Source organism: Rhineura floridana, chromosome 13 (assembly GCF_030035675.1).
Source record: "Rhineura floridana isolate rRhiFlo1 chromosome 13, rRhiFlo1.hap2, whole genome shotgun sequence".
NCBI classification, from domain to species: domain Eukaryota; kingdom Metazoa; phylum Chordata; class Lepidosauria; order Squamata; family Rhineuridae; genus Rhineura; species Rhineura floridana.
In genome coordinates this window covers 686363-709534 of record NC_084492.1, presented here as the reverse complement: position 1 = coordinate 709534, position 23172 = coordinate 686363, and the positions used below count along the sequence as shown (strand labels likewise).

Sequence of the window (23172 nt, the reverse complement as noted above, 5' to 3'; positions counted from 1 at the left end):
GCATTATAGATTTTATGATCCTGTCTCAACTACTTGTTCCTTACCCTGTGACCTTTAAAGTTCTTGCAAGGCCGAGAGGAATCCAATCGGGACAAAAGAGACTTCTGGTGTCTACATATCAACGCGCGGAGCTTGGGAAACAAGCAAGGGGAGCTTGAAGTCTTAGTGCATCAAGGCAAATATGACTTCATAGGGATAACAGAAACTTGGTGGGATGACTCCCATGATTGGAATATAGCCATTCAAGGATATAAACTCTACAGAAAGAATAGAAGCAACACAAAAGGAGGGGGAGTAGCGTTATACATCAAAGACAAATACACCTCTATGGAAATCCAAGAGAGCGAACAAAGGGGTCCGGTAGAGACCATTTGGGTAAAAATAAATGGAGAAACAAATAAAACCGACATGGTAGTAGGTGTCTACTACAGACCCCCTGGCCAAGAAGAGGTGGTAGATGAGGCCTTTCTCAAACAAATCTCTGAAATCTCAAGGAGGCAAGAAGTAGTAGTGATGGGGGACTTCAACTACCCGGATATCTGCTGGGAGACAAACTCTGCGAAGCACAAAGCCTCCAACAAATTCCTGATGGGCCTTGCTGATAATTTCCTCTTTCAAAAAGTAGAAGAAGGAACAAGGGGATCGGCAATCCTGGACCTGATCTTAACTAACACGGACGAATTGGTCACGGGAATTAAAGCGGTCGGTACCTTGGGGGAAAGTGACCACGTAATGCTGGAATTCGGGATTCTGGGGAAAGCCAAAGAAGAATATAGTCAAACATGGACCTTGGATTTCAGGAAAGACAATTTTAGCAAGCTCAGGGAAATGATGGGTAGGATCCTGTGGCTAGATAGACTAAAGAAAAAAGGAGCCCAAGAAGCGTGGGAGTTCATGAAGAACGTATTACAAAAAGCGCAATCGCAAACAATTCCAAAGAGGAAGAAAAATGGAAGACATCGGAAAAAGCCAATGTGGCTACACGGAAGACTGGTGGAGGAGATAAAAGTAAAAAAGAGCATGTATAAAGAATGGAAGGAAGGACGCATCACCAAGGAAGAGTACCGATGAGCGGCTCGGGCTTGCAGGAATAGCGTAAGGAAAGCTGAGGCTGGCGAGGGAAGTGAGGAACAACAAAAAGGGGTTTTTCAGATATGTTCGAAGCAAGAGAAAGACCAAGCAAATGGTGGGACTGCTGCTCAATGAGGATGGCAAAATGTTGACAGATAACGAGGAAAAAGCAGAACTGCTCAATACCTATTTTGCCTCCGTTTTCTCCCAAAAAGGGAACAGTGTGCAACCTTGCATTGGTAGCAATCTCAGTAAGGGGTCGGGACTGCAGTTCGAGATTGATAAGGAGATAGTCAGGAAATACCTAGTTAACCTAAATGAGTTCAAATCTCCAGGGCCTGATGAACTGCATCCCAGAGTATTGAAGGAACTTGCTGATGGACTCTCGGAACCTCTTGCCATCATCTTTGAGAAATCCTGGAGAATGGGAGAGGTGCCGGAGGATTGGAGATGGGCAAATGTCGTCCCGCTCTTTAAAAAGGGTAAAAAAGAAGATCCGGGGAATTACAGGCCGGTCACTCTGACTTCAATACCGGGAAAGATATTAGAACGGATAATAAAAGAGTCCATTGGCAACTATCTAGATGACAATGCTGTGATTAGAAGGAGCCAGCATGGGTTTGTCAAGAAAAAATCCTGTCAAACTAATCTCATCTCTTTTTTTGATCAGGTCACTAGCTTAGTAGATGGTAGAAATGCTGTAGATGTCATCTATCTAGATTTCAGCAAGGCGTTTGACAAAGTCCCCCACGACCTTTTGATTAGCAAACTAGTCAAATGCGGACTAGATGGAAATACTGTCAGGTGGATTCACAACTGGTTGGAAAACCGTACTCAAAGAGTGGTTGTCGGTGGCTCTGCTTCGGACTGGAAGGAGGTCTCGAGTGGAGTGCCACAGGGTTCTGTCCTGGGGGCGATACTCTTCAACATTTTTATCAATGACTTAGATGACGGGGTGGAGGGAAGCCTTATGAAGTTTGCGGATGATATGAAATTGGGAGGGATAGCTAACACAATGGAAGACAGGAATAAAATCCAAAGGGACCTGGATAGACTAGAAAATTGGGCTGAAATTAATAAAATGACATTCAATAAAGACAAATGCAGGATTCTGCATTTAGGCCACAAAAACAAAATGCATGGGTACAGGATGGGAAATACCCGGCTTAGCAGTAGTGCGTGTGAGAAGGACCTTGGAATTGTAGTGGATCGCAAGTTGAACATGACCCAGCAGTGTGATGCTGCGGCAAAAAAGGCAAATGCGGTTTTGGGCTGCATAAACAGAGCTATAGTTTCCAGGTCGAGGGAAGTAATAGTCCCACTATATTCTGCATTGGTCAGGCCTCATCTGGAATACTGCGTTCAGTTCTGGGCGCCTCATTTTAAGAAAGATATAGACAAGTTAGAGCGGGTTCAGAAGAGGGCGACAAGGATGATAGCTGGTATGGAGAACAAGTCTTATGAGGAAAGGTTGAAGGAACTTGGCATGTTCAGTCTGGTGAAGAGAAGGCTGAGGGGTGATATGATTGCACTCTTTAAGTACCTGAAGGGCTGTCACATAGAGATACAGATTTGTTCTCAGCTGCCCCAGAGGGTAGGACTAGGTCTAATGGTTTTAAGTTGCAGGAGCGTAGATTCAGATTGGATATTAGAAGGAACTTCTTGACAGTAAGGGCGGATCGGCAATGGAACCGACTGCCTAGGGGTGGGATCCCCTTCACTGGATGTCTTCAAGCAGAGGCTGGACAGCTATCTGCCGGAGATGCTCTAGCTGTGGATTTCCTGCTGTGAGCAGGGGGTTGGACTCAATGGCCTACAAGGCCCCTTCCAACTCTATGATTCTATGATATGCCAATCCAATCTCTTTTTTCCTTTCCAGTCGGATTTATCCCTTCAGTGCCAGTCCTTCTAGAGAACCTGAGAGTCCAAGGTGACAAAAGGGTTCGCTGGAATGGGAAGGTGCAAGAAGGAATAGATCTATTTTTAATGTCCCCATGGATATTAACTTTAAGGGATCAGCTTTTGTCCTCCTCAGATCCCTTGGAAAATTTTAAGACAATAGTGAAAGAAACCAGGCCTCTTGTGGTTAGCTCCCACTCAGTTAGACAGCCAAATCAAGGTTGGTGTGATGAGCAGTGTGCTGCTCACAAACGTATCCTATCAAGAGCTATAAGGAAATTAAGGGAAGTGGACTCTTTAGAAAATTTCAGCTCCTATATACATCTCCGTAGAGAGTATAAAAAATTATTGTGTTCTAAAAAAGATAAGCACATCAAGATGGCGGCATAGGCGGATGCTAAGCTCAGAGCTCCTCAGCCTCCTTTTAACATTTATTTTTAACATCTATTTTCTAACATCTTTGTTGGGGGTTTTTATGTGACTGTGTGAGTGCGTAGAGCTCCCTCCCTCCCTGACTGATGCAGCCTACCTGTGCCTGTGTTTGGGCACGGCGTTGTGGGCGAGAGTGGTGAGAGCGGCGGCGGCGGTCGTTGGGAGAACGCTATGGAGGCCGAGGCCTGCAATGACAAGGAGGGTTGGGTGAGTGTCGGCTTGGCACTACCACCCAGGCCTGCCTTCCAGTGGCGTCCTGCAGCAGCGTTTCCTTGGTGGCCTCGGGGCGTTTTCTGCCCGAGTGCCTGAGTGTGGGAGCTGGCTGGCTGGGAGCGCGGAACGCCGGGCCTGGGCACTGCCTATCCGACCTGCCTTATCCCTTTGCGGCTTGTCTGCGGGGAGAGGGGAGGGGAGAGATCGTGACGTGCCCCTCGCCGGCAGCTCCGGCTGCTCCAGGAGAAGAGAAGGAGCCATCGGACAAGCCGGGAGGACAACGAGGGTCAGAACAGAGTCACGGTGGAAGACCAGGTGCTGTTTTTGTCATCGCTGCTGCTGTGCTCCTCATTGCCGCCGCTGCTGGGCTCTGCTTTCTTCCTTGTTGTGGCTGGGCTGTGTCTGCCACTTGCTGGGGCTGCGGCTGGTCGTTGCTGGGCGGCCTGTCTTCCTCTCTGCCGCCGTCGCCTGCAGCGTTTTTCGCCACACTTTTCCATTGCCGCCGTTGCGGCTGTGCCTTTTGCTGCTGCCGCTGTTGCTACGCCTTGCCCTCTGCTGTGGCTTGTGCCCCGTTTGCTGCTATGGCTTCACCTTCCACTGCAGCTGGCGCTTTTTTTTCCCGTCGCTGTTGTGGCCTGTGTTTTTCCATTGTTGCCGCTGCGGTTTATGCTTTTCATCGGTGGCCCATGCCTCTTTGTCACCACCATCACCTGGCCTTTCCGAGGGTGGCGTCTTTTGCAGGAAGAAGAGAGATTTTGGAGCCAGCATTTGCGTGTACAGAGTGCATGTTGGTCTGAATTTGAATGGATGGTTGTGTATATGAGTGTGTGTTGTGAGTGAGTGTGTATGTTTGTATATATGGTTGTTTGTATATATAATTGTCTGTATATATAAGTTTTATTATGTGCCTCGGAAAGAGGTTTTTCCATCAAGCGGGGGGACTTGAGGGGGCCACAATTACCGTAGTGACGGGCAGAGGGAGGTATGGCATTGTGAGAAGGATGTGCCAGGTAAGGGGAACGTGGCCCAGACATGTAGTGGCTGTGCCTTGTTCCGGTCCTTCTCACACCCGCAGGGTTGTTGGTCGTCCTCTCAGCCAACTCTCAGATCTCCAGTTGCTGCTTTTAAATGCCAGATCGGTACATAATAAAACCTCCCTCGTCCACGATTTGATTGTGGATGAGGCAGCCAATCTGGCATGTATAACCGAGACCTGGGTGGGTGAGCAGGGAGGAGTTAATCTCTCCCAGCTCTGCCCACCGGGGTACTTGGTTCAGCATCATGGTAGATCTGAGGGTCGGGGAGGTGGGGTGGCTGTGTTCTATAAGAGTTCCATCTCACTCACCAAGCACCATGTCCATACAGTTACCGGTCTGGAGTGTTTGCACCTTGTGTTGGGCCAGAGGGACAGGCTGGGAATCCTTTTGGTGTACCGCCCACCTTGCTGCCCAATGGCTTCCCTAACTGAGCTGACGGAAGTGGTCTCGGAGGTATTGCTGAGATCCCCCAGACTATTAGTACTGGGGGATGTCAACATCCATGCCGAGGCTACTTTGTCAGGGGCAGCTCAGGACTTCATGGTTTCCATGACAACCATGGGGCTGTCTCAATATGTTAGTGGTCCAACACATGTGTCGGGGCATACTCTAGACCTTATTTTTGCTACTGGGCATGGGGATAGTGATCTGGATGTGGGGAGTTTTACATCTCTCCCTTTGTCATGGACAGATCACTGCTTGTTGAAGTTTAGACTTTCAGTAGCCTCTTCCCTCTGCAAGGGTGGGGGACCTATTAAATTGGCTGCCCCCGGAGACTAATGGATCCTGAGGGTTTTCAAAGGGCTCTGGGGGACTTTCCAGCTGATAGGACTGGCGCTTCTGTTGAAGCCCTGGTTGATCTGTGGAATGCGGAGATGACCCGGGCTGTTGACACGATCGCTCCTGCGCGCCCTCTCCTGTCCAGAGCTCATACAGCTCCTTGGTACACTCCAGAGCTGAGAGCGATGAAACAAGATAGGAGGCGGCTTGAGCAGAGATGGAGGCGAACTCCCAACGGATGCAATTATGCGCTGGTTAGTGCTTCCACCAAGCTGTATGTAGGAGCGGTGAGGGCGGCGAAAAAACAACATTTTGCTGCCACTATTAAGTCATCTCTTTGTCGCCCAGCAGAGCTTTTTAGAGTTGTCTGAGGGCTACTCCATTCTGGCCTTCAGGACACGGTGGAATCATCGGTGGCCAGCTGCAATGAGTTTGCTGATCACTTCCAGAATAAGATCTCATGCATCTGCCGGGACTTAGACTCCCAATTTATAGCAGTTGATCCTAATGAGGTGTCCAGAGCACAGTCTTGTCATGTTTTACTGGATGAGTTCCAGTTGGTTCAGCTCAAGGACATGGACAAGGTGCTTGGACAGGTACGTGCAACCACTTCGGTACTGGATCCTTGCCCCTCTTGCCTAATAAAAATCAGCAGGGATGGAACAGTTGGCTGGGCCAGGGAAGTGATAAATGCCTCTTTACGAGAGGGAGTGGTCCCTGGCTGTCTGAAAGAGGCAGTGGTGAGACCACTTCTGAAAAAACCTTCCTTGGACCCAGAGGATGTCAACAGCTACAGACCAGTAGCAAATGTTCCATTCCTGGGCAAGATATTGGAACGAGTGGTTGCTGGCCAGCTCCAGGCGCTATTGGAAACCGATTATCTAGATCCATTTCAATCGGGTTTCAGGCCTGGTTTTGGCACTGAGACAGCCTTGGTGATGTATGATGACCTATCTCGGGAGAGAGACAGAGGGAGTATAACTCTGTTGATCCTCCTTGATCTCTCAGCGGCTTTTGATACCATCGACCATGGTATCCTTCTGGAGAGGCTTGTGAAGTTGGGAGTTGGAGGTACTGCTTGGCAGTGGTTCCGCTCCTACTTGGCGGGCCGTCTCCAGAAGGTAGTGCTTGGGGAACATTGCTCGACACCATGGGCTCTCCAATGTGGGGTCCCACAGGGGTCAGTTTTGTCTCCCATGCTTTTTAATATCTACATGAAGCCGTTGGGTGCGGTCATCAGGAGTTTTGGAGTGTGTTGTCATCAGTATGCTGATGACATGCAGCTCTACTTCTCCTTTTCATCTTCTTCAGGTGAGGCTGTCGATGTGCTGAACTGTTGCCTGGCAATGGACTGGATGAGAACTAACAAATGGACAATGGACTGGATGAGAACTAACAAACTAAGGCTCAATCCTGACAAGACTGAGATGCTGTTGGTGCATGGTTTCTCTGATTGGATGGTGGATACATACCCTATCCTGGATGGGGTTACACTCCCCCTAAAGGAGTGGGTTCGTAGTCTGGGAGTCTTTTTAGACTCTTCCCTCTCACTTGAGGCTCAAGTAGCCTCGGTGGCACGGAATGCATTCTACCAACTTCGGCTGGTAGCCCAGCTACGTCCCTAGTTGAGCAAGGAGGACCTTACATCAGTCGTACATGCTCTGGTAACCACGCGTTTGGATTACTGCAATGCGCTCTACGTAGGGCTGCCTTTGAAGACAGTTCGGAGCTTCAGCTAGTGCAAAATGCGGTGGCCAGATTGTTAACAAGGACCAAGCGGTCCGAGCATATAACACCTGTTCTGGCTCGCTTGCACTGGCTGCCAATATGCTTCCGGGCTAGATTCAAAGTGTTGGTATTAACCTATAAAGCCTTATACGACGCGGGACCACAATACCTGTTGGAACACCTCTCCCGATACGAACCGGCCCGTACACTACGCTCTACTACGAAGGCCCTCCTCTGGGTTCCGACTCATAGAGAAGCCCGGAGGGTGGTGATAAGATCTAGGGCCTTCTCAGTGGTGGCCCCCAAACTGTGGAACAGTCTCCCCGAGGAGGTGCGCTTGGCACCGACGTTGCTTTCCTTTAGGCGCCAAGTTAAAACCTTCCTTTTTTCTGAGGCATTTTAATTTAAGTTAACTTAATTTTTAAATTTTGTTGTAATTGATTTCAGATTGTTCTTATTTTTATATGTTTTTGCTGTATTATATTGTATGATTTTATTGTATCTTGTGCTCACCGCCAAGAGAGCTATAGCTAGTTGGGCGGTATAAAAGTCTAATAAATAAATAAATAAATAAATTGTGGATGGAGGTGGGTTTGGCAACCTTGGAAAAGAACTCAGCTAGATTTTGGACCTTGGTGACAAAAGGGACAAAAGGGGTAAAGGCTCCATTTATAATCAAATTACTTCATCCCAATAGTACATACATTTTTATTCCGGTTTTAGTCAGTCTGTCACCAGGCTAACTTTAGATATCCCCATAATATAGACTCTTTATTTATCTCCTCCTGCCCTGAATAGGACCCTGTAACCCCAGACAAAATATATATTGTGATTAACTTTCTGCCTGCAATAAAAGCTCCCGGGGATGATATGCTTCCTGTAGAATTGTTTAGATCAAATCCTGCCTGGTGGTGCCCAGTTTTTGCTAAAATGTTCACCTATATAAATTATCATGGGAAAATGCCTCAGGGTTGGGGAGTAAGTCATTCATTCATTGGCGATCACTCATGGCCAAGTAAGATTGTATTCCAAGATAACGTCTTTAACAGTGGGTCCATAAGTGACTGTGGAGGCCAATTCTGGATCCACACAGCCTCCCACAGTCAGGACATAGATTTCCAGATGGAAGATGGTCATGATGAGGATTTGTTTGATGTGCCTTCCGCTTAGCTCATTTGTCCCATTCGCCCTGTATTCATGCTTCTTCGAAGTCCATAGCACCTTTGATAATAGCTGACCTCCATTTGGGATGTTCATGGGCCAAAGCTTCCCTTGTGCCCATTCATAAAAGAGGTTCTAAGGCGGATCCAAATTGTTTTAGACTGATTAGCCTGCTCAGTGTAGTTGCTAAATTGTATTCTAAATACTTGCTATGCAAATTGGAATCTTGGGCTACTGAGAACTCAGTCATTGCCAAAGAGCAGGCAGGGTTTATAAGGGAAAGTCCACAATAGATCAGTGCTTTATTCTTCATCACGTGATTCAGAAATACTCCCAAAATGGCAGAAAACAGCTTTTCATTGTCTTTGTGGATTTTACTTCTGCCTTTGATCTCATTGACAGAGGCAAAATTTATCTGCCACTGATACTGACAGAATTTAATACAAATGCTGCACTCTAATACTTCTCTCAGGGTAAGGCTTGGAGCAAATGGATTACTATCAGAAAATATATGAACCAGCAGAGGTGTATGCCAGGGATGCCTCTTGCCTCCCTCCCTTTTTAATTTTTATTGACAGTAAGGGCAGTTCAGCAATGGAACCGACTGCCTAGGGAGGTGATGGGATCCCCTTCGCTGGATGTCTTCAAGCAGAGGCTGGACAGCTATCTGCGGGAGATGCTCTAGCTGTGGATTTCCTGCTGTGAGCAGTTGGGCTCGATGGCCTACAAGGCCCCTTCCAACTCTATGATTCTATGATTCTATATGTTTGTGATTTGAGTGGTTCAGAATATTTTCCAGTTTCAGTGTTAGATGCCAAGCTCTTTGTCCTCTTGTATGCCGATGACATAGCTATGATTTCCACTACATTAATTGGGATGCGAATGTTATTAAGAAATCTGAGTATGCTTTGTTCAAAGGAGCATCTATTTATTGATCATGCCAAAACAAAGGTGGTGGTTTTTGGGAGGAAGAAAAAAACCTATGTTTGGAAGTTGGATGATAAACCCATTGAACAACAACATAATTTCAGATACTTGGGACTTGGGTTTAATGCCCAACTTTCATGGAAGTCACATTTGGATTCAGTCAAGTTGAAATTCTCCCATTCCATACAATCATTGATGCTTTTCTCTAAGTTCCAACGGGGGAGCTTGGTTGTACCAGCAGTTGAGGTGTTTCGGAAGAAGAGAGTCCCACAACTGCTGTATGGCGCAGAGCTCTACTCTCGAGGTAGTGCAGAATTCCTTCATGAGATCCCTGTTAGCTGTCCCTCAAAGTACACCTGCATTTCTTTTGAGGGCAGAAACAGGGCTCTATTCTAGAGAATCCTGTGCTCATGCTTCACTTGCCTTGTATTGGCTGAAGTTGGTTTGTATGAATGATTTGTGCCTGCCAAAGAAGTGCTTTCTAGAACTGCAAACTCCAACCCAAAGCTGTTGGGTAAATTCTGTTAAATCTGTCCAGTTATGGAATCAACAGTAATTCTACCTACTTTCTCTTCTGCTAGAGTTAAACAGGTGTTCAAAGAAAGAACCCATCTTTACTCTAAACGGTGGGACCTCTACTCAGTTACCCAAATGTTATTTTCTATTTGTTACCCACTATATAAAACATTTGGCATGGAGCAATACTTCACATTTCTGACAGTGGCACCCCTGAGAAAATCATTCACAGCTTTACGACTTCAGACTATGCCCTCTGCTTTTTTGGATGGGAGGTTTTCTAACATTCCAACCCAACAAAGAGTTTGTATCTGTGAATCTGGTGAAGTTGAGGACATCATACATTATTTACTAAGCTGCCCCCTATACAAGGGTCCCGAAGGTTAACATTTCGTTCCTACATCCTCCGCTCCTTGTCAAATAGACCTCCCCTGGAGCAGTTATGCATTCTGCTAGCAGGCAATGATACATTTATAACTACTCAGGTGGCAAAATGTGCTCTAGCTGCGGGAAAAGTAAGCGTTAGATACCAAAAACGCCTTGTGGGGTGAGTGGGATGTGCCCCAGCGCTATTATGACTGTAGTATTTATACATTAAGACATGCGATGGGACAGAGTATCTTTCGCTCAGGAGAGGAAATTTTATTTGAAATGTATTGTTCTTTTACTGTATGGTTTTGAAATGTGTTTTGTTGTGTGGAAGGAAAAACTTTCCAGTCGATTTATTGTGCTCCAAAGGACAGCGTTTATTGGGGGGGGGGGGAGATAGCAAAGACCAATGCATTGGGAGAGAATTTCCGTAGAACTAACTCTGAGGAAAAACAGGCAATGCACAGCGCTTTTTAAAGTGATTGCACGTCATATGCATACATTAACAATCAAGATACACCCTTACCAATACCATAACTATTCCCTCCCACATTGGGGTGGTCACTTAGCATGTTCCAGATTGGCCCATCCCTGTGTCAAAGAGGAAAGTACCTATATTATTCAGAAATGCATTTTAAATCCATAAACAGCTTCAGTCATTTGCAGCAACATTTCAGTCTTCATAACATCCCTCTGTGACAGTTCACTCTTGTTTATGCCCAACCGCAAACTTTCCCAATGGTTGCTAAACACATACTTTCGATTTTAGGCAGGGCATAGTTCCTTAAAATATATGCTTCACAAACAATGCATAATAAGAGCATGGGATTAATAACCAAGGCCTACAATGGTCAAGCGGCATAGAACAGAGAAAGCAATCCCCTCTTAATAAGGGTGGTCTGGGGTTAAAGGTCAGAAATCCTTCCTCAGTTGTAATATGACTTGTATTTTAATAGGTATTTTGTATTTTCCTTTTACATGTGTTTAATTGTGGTAGTGTATGGCTCTGAGCAATAAAGATTCATTCATTCATACATTCCAGTCCTCCCCCCCCAGTCAAGGCCTGCTGCCTTTGCCTTCCTGTTAATTCAGAACTGTCTTACTCAGAAGTAAGTCCAATTGAATTCCTGGTAAGTGGGCTTGGATTGCAATCTAAGTTTTGTTCATTTCAGTTGACTTTACTTCCAAGATCCTTGCTCTTCTTTGCTCATCAGAGCTTCTGCAGACAGGGTGGGGGAATTGCCTCCTCCTCTCACTCATTTTGATCATTTGAGGTGCCAATACCTGTCCTAGAGAAAAAGCTGTGAAATATTTTCAGGCAAGAGCCTCAGATGGTAAAAGGAGCAAAGAGGCACAGAATTGCCACACGAAGACAGTCTGAATAACCTGGAGTCCAGAATACAGAAGCAGCCCCCTCCACCACCCTTCCTCTCAAGCTGTGCATGTGTGTGTCTATGCTCAAAGGAGGGCTAGAAATGTTAAGAAGGTGTTTACACTTCAACTGTTCAACTTTTCCTCCAAGGGATCATCTACACAGTGGTTTACTGTGTATTTTGTGCAACACACATCTTTAAATTTACATGGTTCACATTACGTTACCAGCAAACAGAAGCTATCACTCAGCTTTCCCCCTGTAAATCTGTACTAACCCATGTCATGCCCCTGAGCCCCTCAAGGCACCAGAAGTCATGCTTCAGACCCAATTCCCACCCTTAGGGTAATTGTTCTGGAAACCAAATGTCAAATTCACCCTTGCCAAGACTGTGTAAACTAACACCAACCTTACAAGGTAGAAAGTAGGCTGCCACCACCCCTGTTACTGGTTCCACTCAGAGCTAGGGGAACTCTGAGCCCAGGCAGTAGGTAAACCAAGGTCCTATGAGACAAGAGCCAAAGTTACACTCCTTGTCAGGAACCTCTGGTTAAACCCCACAATTTAGAATTAAGCTTTTAACTCCTTTTCCCCTCTTTGGTAGTTGTGTAGCTGAGTTGGTCAAGGTGCTGAATTCAGAACCACCCTTTCTCTCAATGAATACACCAGGTCAAATAGAAGTAGCTTTATTCAAAAATATATAAGTGCACATAAAAATATAGCAGCAAGTAATCCATTAAGACCATACACCCAAAACAGGGGTTTAGGTACACACAAGAGAATTCATACACACAACTAGAAAAATAACAACCTTGCTAACCTAATACTTACACATGAGGTAGATGGTTGAAGTGGCGTCTCTCCTAAGAGAGATTGGCATCAGGCACAAAGCAATGGAACCCTGCGTAGGTTACCTCCCATAGGCAACACTCAGAAGGAACCTTTCAGAACCTTCCTGAGGGAACAAAGGCTGTGGGTCTCCAGCCCTATACTTAAGGAAAAGAATCCCAACGGTCCAAGATTAATTGACCAATCAGGAGTTTTCTGATGTAATCACTTTCTAGATGTTTCTCCACTTTTGCGCGCCTTCCAGACCCCCCTCCCAAACGGTGTTTCAAACTTCACAGGCCAGAATGGCCTTGAATACCAGGCTCCTGCTAATCAGCACAGATAGCCAGGTGCTTCTTGTTTAGGCTCCCTTAACCATCTTCAGCTGGAAACCGAAACTTAACATTTTGTTCTTTCAAAGGCCTGTCTTTCTAACGGTTGAGACTCCCAGAGTTCTTTGCTTGAGCCAAGATATTATATGCATTATTTTTAATAACTCATGAACATATACAGGTTCATGACAACCCATTCTGCAGATAATATTTATTTATTTATTATTTGATTTATATCCTGCCTTTTCTCCCAGCAGGAGCCCAGGGCAGCAAACAAAAGCACTAAAAACACTTCAAAACATCATAAAAACAGAATTAAAACAAAACATTTTTAAAAACATCCTTTTAAAAAGCTTTCAAGACATCTTTTTTAAAAGTTAGAAACATTAAAAAAAAGATTTAAAAACATATTAAAAAGGAATTCCAACACAGATGCAGACTGGGATAAGGTCTCAATGTAAAAGGCTTGTTGGAAGAGGAAGGTCTTCAGCAGGCGTCAAAAAGATAACAGAGATGGTGCCTGTCTAATATTTAAGGGGAGGGAATTCCAAAGTGTTGGTGCCACTACACTAAAGGCCCATTTCCTGTGTTGTGCGGAACGGACCTTCTGATAAGATGGTAACTGCAGGAGGCCCTCACCCACAGAGCACAGTGATCGACTGGGTGTATAAGGGATAAGACGATCTTTCAGGTATCCTGGTCCCAAGCTGTATAGGGCTTTGTACACCAAAACCAGAACCTTGAACTTGGCCCGATAGCAAATGGGCAGCCAGTGCAATTCTTTCAGCAGCGGGGTGACATGTTGGCGATACCCTGCCCCAGTGAGCAGACCTGCTGCTGCATTTTGCACCAGCTGCAGCTTCTGGACCAACCTCAAGGGCAGCCCCACATAAAACGCATTACAGTAATCCAGCCTGGAGGTTACCAGTGCATGGACAACAGTGGTCAGGCTATCCCAGTCCAGAATACAAAAAGGGGAGAGAAAAAGTCTCCACTCTGGTTCTCTAGTGGTTGCAGATGCTTTCCTCCAATGCTTTTAGGTGGGTGTGTCAATCATTCCCCTCTCCACAACTGCTGTCTCCTCTTCCCTTCTTCCATTTTGTTTCATGTGGGCTGACAAGAAACTTCTGGCTGCTTTCCTCCATTCTGCTGGCCTTCTTTATGTTGCTGCAAATGGTGCCTTTATTTTTCTTTTCCTCTAACTTTGTTCAACCAGTGTTATGCTTTTGCGCATAAGTTAGAGGAAAAGGAAAAGGCACTGTTTTTTCCTTGCTCCCACTCCTCCCATGGATGCCTTCCTGGTTGCTCATCTGTTGTGCCCATTGACCTGTGTATGCTGTGGTTTAACGCCAGATCAGTACACAATAAGACAACACTCATCCATGATTTGGTGTGTAATACCACCCTGGGTGGGTGAGCTGGGAGGAGTTCATCTGACCCAGCTTTGCCCACCTGGATAGGGAGGGTTTGCTGGAGTTGGCCAAGGAGAGAGTAAGCTAGAGTTGATGCTGGTGTACCATCCATTCTGCTGCCCAGCAGCTTCTCTGACTGAGCTGGCAGAGGCTGTCTCAGCTGTTGTATTGGAGGAACCCAGAATGATACTTCTTGGTGATTTCAATGTCCATCCTGAGGCTGCCTCTAGCGTTCCAGCTTGGGACTTCATGGCCTCCATGATGACCATGGGGCTGTCTCAAGTTGTCCCCAGTCAAACACGTAGGGATTTTTTCTCCAGATGATGGAAAGAGTGTTCTGGAGATGTAGGGGTGGATGTTACCCCATTGTCATGGTCAGACCACTTCCTGGTGAAGTTTAGGCTTACAGCTCCAATCCTCCCCTACAGGGGTGCTGGACAGATTAAGATTGTCCGCCCCTGAGGCTAATGGAAACCACTGGATTCCTGAATGCCCTGCAGGAGTTCCCAGGAGATAGAACAGGTGACCCTGTTGAAATCCTTGTCACGCTATGGAACAAGGTGCATTGGGCTCTTAACACAGTTGCCCCTGAGTGCCTTCTCTGGCATTGTGGAGTCCGCTTTACACCTTGGTACTTAAGGCAATGAAACAGGCTGGATGACGGCTCGAGTGCAAGTGATGAAAAACATGCTGTGAGGCTGATTGGGCAGGAGTAAAACATCATAATGGTACCTACTCTGTAGCGGTGAGGGTAGTGAAGAAGGCTCACTTCTGTGCCTCCATCACATCTGTTGACATCAACTCCAGGAAATAGCATTTTAGATCTTTAGAAGCCCACTGTGAATTGTTTGCAAGGCACTTTTAAGGCAAAGCTGCTCACCTCCGTAGCAATCTTGATGCCCCTTCCACATTTTTGTAGTCCCCAGTGAGGTATCCAGTGCAATGTCTGCTGCAACTTCTTGGGATCAGTTGATGTGACCTGATGATGTGGACAAGGTGCTTGTGAAGATGCGACCAGCAACACATCCTCTCAACCCTTGTCCTTCTTGCCTTATTAAAGCTTACCGAGGGGGGTTGACCAAGTGGATCCAAGGTGTGGTCAATGCAGAAGGGAGTGGTTCCAGACTCCCTGAAAGAGGTAGTGATCTGACCACTCCTGAAAACCACCCTGGATGCATTGGTTTGTGATCACTAGCGCCCATTCACAAATACAGGCGGGCCCTGCTTATATGGCAGGTTCCATTCTGGACTGCTGCCGTAAAGCAGAAATCACCGTAAAGCGGAACCCATTGAGTATAATGGGGCGAGTCACGCGAAAATGCTGCAAAAGCGCAAAAATGACTTTAAAATGGGGAATTTCCCCTAACTGAAAACTGCTGCATTAGCGGAACGCCAGAATGCAAAGCGCCGGTAAGCTGGGCCCTACTGTACCCCCTTTTTATGGAAGGTTATTGAGAGGGTTGTGGCACAGTAAGTACTCTTGGATGAAACAAATTATTTTGACTCATTCCAATCTGGGTTTAGGCCTGGTTATGGGACTGAATTGGCCTTGATCACCCTGATGGATGAACTTTATCAGGAGAAGGACAGGGGGAATGCGACTCTTCATCTCTTTTGATACTTTTGAGTTTGGATAATTGGTCAGTTGCCTGCTTTGGATGGGGTTGTACTTCATCTGAAAGAGCAGGTCCGTAGTCTGGGGGTGCTCCTGGATCCATCTTTGTTGCTAGAGGCCCAGGTGACCTCAGTGGCTATGAGTGCCTTTTACCAGTTTTGGCTGGTATGACAGCTGCGGCCATTTCTAGACCGGGATAGCCTGACCACTGTTGTCCATGCACTGTTAACCTCCAGGCTTGATTACTGTAATGTGCTCTAAGTGGGGCTGCCCTTGAGGTTGGTCTGGTGGCTGCAGCTGGTGCAAAATGCAGCAGTGCAATTGCTGACTGGGGTAGGGTATAGCCAATGTCACCTCACTGCTGAAAGAATTGCACTGGCTGCCCATTCACTACTGGGCCATGTTCAAGGTTCTGGTTTGATGTACAAAGCCCTACACACATTGGGACCAGGATACCTGAAAGATTGCCTACCCTTTATATACCTAGTTGATCACTATGCTCTGCAGGTGAGGGCCTCCTGCAGATACCATCTATCAGGAGGTCTGTTCCGCACAACATAGGAAATGGGCCTTTAGTGTAGTAGCACCTACCCTTCGGAATTCCCTCCCCTTAAATATTAGACAGGCTTCATCTCTGTTATCTTTTTAGCACTTATTGCAGACCTTCCTCTTTCAACAAGACTTTTTTAGTAGACCTTATCCTAGGCTGCATCTATGTTGGAATTGCTTTTTAAAGATGTTTTAAAAGGTTTTTTATTTTTTAAAAAGATGTTTTTAAAGATTTTTAAAATATATATATTTTAAAGTCTGTTTTTAAGATGTGCAAATTCAAACTGAAATGTAGTGAGGAAAATCCAACCTTGCTGCATTTTGAGCCATTCATGTGTACAACAGTCTGGCTCAGCTGTCTGTCTGCATTGTGCTGGGTTGCAGGCTGGAGTACCCGAATGGGCACCAGCTCACCAGGAGGAACAGGCAGGCCAAAATGGACTTAGCGGTGTCTCTTTATTTGGCAGTTCATGACCAAGCAATTTTGGCTGTGCTTGCGCAAGTGTATTTTTTCATATTTGAAAATCCTTTTTGGGTAGGTTTGAAATATGTGAACAGTGTTTAGGAAGGGCCCTACTCCAGAGGTAGAGCATCTCCTTTGCATGCCAAAGATTCCTGGTTCAATCCCAGCATCTCCAGGTAGGAGTAGGAGAGCCCCTGCCGGTCAGTGCAGATGTTACTGAGCTGGATATTCTGATGCAGTGGAATGTAGCTTCCAATACTCCTTTGGGATTTTTTCAGTTTTGTTTCATTCTAGTAATGGCAGTTTTGCAGTTTCTTATAGAGAGCAAACTTTAACAAGAAATTTATTTTGAAACCAACAGGAAATTGGGATTGTTCCTGCTGTTGTTGATGGAGAGTTCATTCCAAAGGCTCCGGAGGAACTGCTGGCTTCAAAGGAGCTCAACCCTGTACCATATCTAACAGGCGTGAATAACAATGAATATGGGTGGCTTATTCCTGAAGTAAGTTGTTTGCAATTTTCTTTTGTGACTGCAACTGAATCTTGTCTGAGGCTTTTGAATATTCTGAAAGCAAGAAACAGCTTTGTCCCTGTCCCCTCTCCCTCTTCCTGCTCCACTTGTATTAACCATGTCTTGTTTGGCTTTCCAAACTGGGGTAAAAAGGTAAAAAGTCAGGATCGTAAATTCTTTGAACAATGTGAAAACTGTATTTAAACTACACAGGTACAGAATTTCTCAGGCATAACTGAAGGCATGGATAAGGAGACCATTACTGCAGCATTCCAGCAGACAGCCTCGCTCTTGGTAAGAGAGACGCAAATTGACCCTACTGTTTGGGCTTTGTGCAGGGCCCAGCATGTCAGGGAAAGAGGAGATAAAAGGGACAGTAAAAGGAGGCAGAAGAAATCCTCCCAAAGCGAAGGATCCTTCCATAGGTTTTTTCCCCCTTCATGCTCTTTGTAATTTCATTTTGTGTAGCCTTAGAGTAGGGATCCCCAAATACTGCATCAGCAAAGAGGCTTAAATGCTTTATTACTATTATTACTACTGCTCCTGTTTTATCTCAGACAGACTGCTCAACCATGTTTTCTAGCATTTTAGCTGGAATTGATGTCAGGCGAACTGGGCTGTGATTTTCCATCTCCCTGACCCCCCTTTCTGAGGACAGGGACAACAGTTGCCCTAGTCTTCTAGCACCTCCATTCTCTAGGAGTTCTCCAAGACTACAGACAGCAGCCCTGCAACAACATCCACAAGCTCCTCCCACCTCTTGGATCCACCCCCTATCTGGCTCTTAAGCCATTTTTTCTGGCCCTTAAAAAAATGGCAGCAGTAAAAAGAAAAAAGTAGACACAGTGTTGGGGTGGGGAGATATGCCCTAAATCACCACTTTCCCTTGATGCGTGGAGAGAGCTACAGCACAGCTAATCTGCATGTGGGCTTGTATGTGTGCCTGCTGTTCCTGTTAATAGGAGAGGCTGCGGTGGCCACACCCACCATGGATTGGCATATGTAGCCATGAAAGGATTGGCAGTGCAGGGCTGCCCGTCTCTCCTTATATAATATGTTCTCCATTTTTGAGGTCAAGCACAATTTTCCTTGAGGCAAAAGACAGCAGCAACTTCTCTGGAATTCTAATAGACTTCCTAATAAACTTTCTCAGTTGCCTCTTGGGATGAAATAGCACAGCAGGAGAGTGCCAGATTTTCCTGTGAGCAATATTTTTTGGGGGGCTTAGATGCCCCCCACGTGCATCTTATTAACACAACAACATCTACCACACAAATCCATCTGTTCAAATATGCACACCATTTTCATGCACACATCCATATGCCTCTAGCCACACACTTCTCTCTTCATGCACATCCATTCTCTCTCCATTCTCACAGAAATTTAACCTCCTCTCCCCCTTCTCTCTATTCCCCTCCTCTCCCCCCCCACATTCCCAGTTTTGGAGATGACATAAAAAGTTCCCAATCATGCGAGTGGGTTTCCCCCCCTAATCCTGTTGTAGAAGGGTGTGATTTTGGGGGGAGTGTTTTCTCCCCAGAACCCTCGCCTAGTATTCCAATGAGGCTTAATTGCTACTGTGGGGGGCAGGGAGGACCCAAAAGACAAAGGGGCCCCATCCCTGCTGGGTACTGTGCATGTTTGTTTCCTAAAGCCCAGCTGCCTCCATTTCCCTGGTGGCATTTGCTAGATCTTGACAAAGCATTAGAAGGGAAAGAGTGCTGCGGCCTCCCGTGTGTGAGCTGCTTCTCTCTCTTGCAGAGGCTTCCACCTGAGTCTGTGAAGATGATCCTGGATGAATATTTGGGGGACACCAAAGATCGTGCAAAGCTACGAGATCGCTTTCTGGACATGATGGGAGATATCATTTTTGTCCTTCCTGCTCTTCAAGTAGCTAGATATCATAGAGGTGAATTCACTTCTGAATGACAGCAAAGATTAGAATCCTTCATGGTGGGAAAAATTTCTGGTGATTCTGTGACTGACCAGCTGGAACCAGGAGGAGAAAAAAATACCTGGGGCAGCTACTGTGTATGTGTGTGCTGCAGGTCTTGGAGAGATTCAGCCCCTCTCACCTGCTTGCTCTTTAAAGCACACTGTCATCCTCTGCTTTATCTGCTGGTGACCTCAGGCCAAGCCATTTTATTTATAAAATATATACATTTCTGCTCCCTGCCCTCTTTCCTACCCACTGGCACTCAGAGCAGCCACATAGTAAACGACAGGGTAAAATACAAAATAACAACCAAAACCAATCAGAGTGAAAGGAGGAGTCAGCCAACTGAGAGCCTCCCCTTCATGCTGATTGGCTCTTAGGGACTTCTGTTGTAGTGGAGTGTGAACTTGGAGACGACATGGAGAGGAAGAGCAATGAGGAAAGTGGAAAGGGGATGTGGCTGTGAGGGGGTGTGGCTGTAACCATCATGAAGGGACCGTGCACTTCTGAATTTGCCAATACACTACCAATTATATGAAGAGATTGCTTGCAAAAATGTGTGCATGAGTAAAAAATGTGTTTAATGGGAGAAATTTGCACTAAAATGTGGATGAAGAATTTTTTTTTGAAATTGGCAAATTGCAGCTGAAATGTGGAGAACTGAAGGACAGATCCTTCCATCTCTGCCCCAAGGAGTTTAACCCTTAAGCAGGCTCGTAGGGGAGAATGCAGTCTTTGAGACACCCTAGTCCTAAATTGCATACCATCCTCCTAACCGACACTTTGATGTGAGCCCAGAAAAGACTGATAAACAGTGTAACATGTTCCCTGTAACTGGTGCTAAGCAATCGTCTGGCTGCAGCGTTTGGAAACAGTTGTTGCCATAGAGCACACACTATAGCTGCCACTAACACATGTGTCTCTGTGACCAGGTATGAGATTAATATGTGGTATTAACATCAGCATTATGTATACTGTCCCATGAAACTAGCCCATTGGTTTACAGCTGCTGATATATCTGCAAACAACTCTCTCTCTCTCTCTCTCTCTCTCTCTCTCTCTCTCTCTCTCTTAAGATTTTGGAGCTGCAGTCTTCTTTTATGAATTTCAGCACCGGCCCACTGCATTCAAAGACACAAAACCAGATTTTGTAAAGGCAGATCATGGTGATGAACTCGGATTTGTATTTGGAGCACCATTCTTAAGAAGCGACTCAGTTATTATCAGTAAGGATTTTACCAAGGGCTAATTTAAGGGGGGGGGGGTTGTACCAGAGAGAGTTAATGGGGCCAGAAGCATTTCTTATGGGACAGAGCAGCTACAAGCCTACTGTAGTGGACACTGAAACCATGGACTAAACTATCTACTTCTACCCTTTTCTCTCCAAGCTAAAACCTATGTTTCTTGAAATATAAGGTTGTTTTATATATATTTTGCAAAAGAAAACTCTGTTTTTTATTCACCTGGTCTGGGGGGGGGGGGAGCTGGACTGACATTGCTCAATTCTATTTTGCAAATTTTCCTCTGCTAAAAGATAGAACCCAGCATAATTAATAAAGTGAATTACCATTACAAATGTCTGAAGCATTTTGAGTATGAAGCACCTTTCTGAAGGGCATTTTTTTCTGTTCTAAAGCTGTGAAATCTAGCTATAACTGAGAAAAAGTCTCATGACCCAAATAATTTATATGGAAGATGAAATTAAATTATGAAGTTAAATTCTGAAGAATTTGTTTGGCTTCCTGATATGTTTTTATTTCCTATCAGATACTCTAAGATACAATTGCCTTTTATTATAGAAATTTATATCCCACCCTTCAAATTTCCAGCTTGGTAAGGACATCAACAAAGGAAGCCACAGACCTGAACTTACAAGATCTGAACAGGGTGGTTCATGACAGATGCTCTTGGAGGTCACTGATTCATAGGGTCACCATAAGTTGTAGTCGACTTGGAGGCACATAACAACAACAAAAAGATGTCAACTAGCAAACACTGACACATATTAAAATCAAATTCCTTGGGTTGGAACATGTTATTTAGGCAGCCTGTGAACCACTGAAGCTTGGCAGTGATTACATTGATCCATGATAATAAAGTGACGCTCAGCCCACTTTTCTTGGGGGTGAGGCGATCCAGGAGAACTGATCTTCAAGAACTCTGACTGTGGAGATGTGGCTGATAGCCAAGAACCCATTAATAGGCCTTGAAGTCCCCCTTTAAAGCCCTTCTGATAGGCAGTCAGTTCCATGAACACTAAGTAAATTATTTTGTGTTGCACGACTAAATACGTTCTTTCTTCTGTACTGTTTAGGTGATTCTACTGAGGATGAGAAGCAGCTCAGCAGGACAATAATGAAATACTGGGGCAACTTTGCCCGAAATGGGTGAGATTCTTGGCTGTTTTGAAATGATGGCTGCAACATATCATCATTAATAATTTCCTTTATTTGTACCTATTGTAAATAATCTCTAGGTGACATACATAAGCAATTAAAAAAGACCAATGCCCCCAAAATTATAACTCAGAAACAGCAGTAAACATTTTAATCATATTCCCTTAAATGTCTGGGAGAAGAGGCATGTCTTAACCTAGTGCTGAAAGGATATTAATGTTGGCGCCGGCAGGTCTCCCTGGGGAGGACATTGGGGGCCACAACCAAAAAGGCTCTGCTCTCTCTTCTTGTCACTCTCCAAACCTCTCTCAGAGGAGGCACCAGGAGAAGGGCCTCAGACGATGAATGCAGGTACTTCATTATGTTCAAGTCAGGAGAGGCATTTCATTACACTTGGGTACTGAGGCATTTAGGGTGAAATTGTTTGAATGAGATGTGCCCATGCACAGATTCGAGGGTTCTTCACTGCAATGATTATCCAGCCTTCCCTAAGATCTGGAAAAAGTTTATCATGATTTCTACATGTTTCTGTGAATCATCATGGAATGCATATATATTATCAATATAGACTACTGTGTCTTCTACATAACACAGTAAATGGAAAACAGCAGCAAATATGGCAGGTGAATTGAGATATCCAATAGGCAAACATTTAAAAATGTCTTGTCATCCTGCCCACATGAATGCAGCCAACCTGCAGTTTGCGGATCTATTGGATGGGACCAAAGCTAATTACCTCCAACCAAATTCATTGGTGAAGTCTGTATGACAAGGACAGCTTGCTTCATTAAACCATCCACAACTTTTTGCATGCTTGGGATTGCATTCCTGTTTATGAATATTGCCTTTGCTGGTATGGTCCCCAGGTCTATCTTGTGGTAAATACCTTTTCAATGACCCACTGGGTTGCCTATTTCTGCAAATAATTATGGTGTTGTCTTAAGAATCCAAAAAAGATATCTGTTCTTCTGATACTGCTTTTTTCTCTTTGCATCCACAATAATACTGGATGGTCTTCTGGTTCTGACAAGTAGGATGTGTTTACTGGCGAACACTGTGATGGCTCACCTTGGTGTGTCAAAATGAAATCTGTATTATACAACTTGTCAACTAACGCCATCTCCACAGTCATTGGTATATCATTAAATGCTATAGCCACACATGCCACAGGCACTTCTTTTGATCCTAGCAGGTTTTGCAACAGTATTGCCACAGACGTGAGTCTGCTCTGGGGGCAAATTTGTGCAAGATATTTCAGCTCCAGTAGCTATCAAACCTTGAAAGGCCTTGCCCTGATAGATAACCACCCCATATGTATATGTTGAGTGGCATCCTCACCATCCTCCTTTACTGATACAGTACGTACATATAGCACCACCTTTGGTGCCATAACCAGTGTGCCAGGTTCTCCTGTTGCTGGTAGCATAGCTGACGCTGTCCTCTTCCTTGTCCTCCTCTCCTTCTTGGAGTAAGAGGACCTGCTGTTTGTCCTCTGGCTTCCGAGGCACCACGTCGCTCTCTGAATTCAGGATTCTCTTCACCACCATACTGTTGAGGTGGTCTTACCATTGCTCTCAACTGATACCATTCTCTTGGGGGCTCTTCATATCTCCTCTGCAGTACTC

The 23172-nt window shown here is 45.3% G+C and overlaps 1 protein-coding gene across 2 annotated transcripts in view; it reads left to right on the top strand.

Annotated features, from left to right (window-relative positions):
- Positions 1-23172, top strand: part of LOC133369167 (fatty acyl-CoA hydrolase precursor, medium chain-like) — a 101184-nt gene that overhangs the window by 58689 nt on the left and 19323 nt on the right. For both annotated transcript variants that reach the window (XM_061594138.1, XM_061594139.1), the window contains 5 exons: positions 17066-17206; positions 17429-17509; positions 18977-19124; positions 20228-20377; positions 21466-21538. In XM_061594138.1, coding sequence (XP_061450122.1) covers positions 17066-17206; positions 17429-17509; positions 18977-19124; positions 20228-20377; positions 21466-21538 — 593 coding nt within the window. The remainder of the gene's footprint in view (positions 1-17065; positions 17207-17428; positions 17510-18976; positions 19125-20227; positions 20378-21465; positions 21539-23172) is intronic.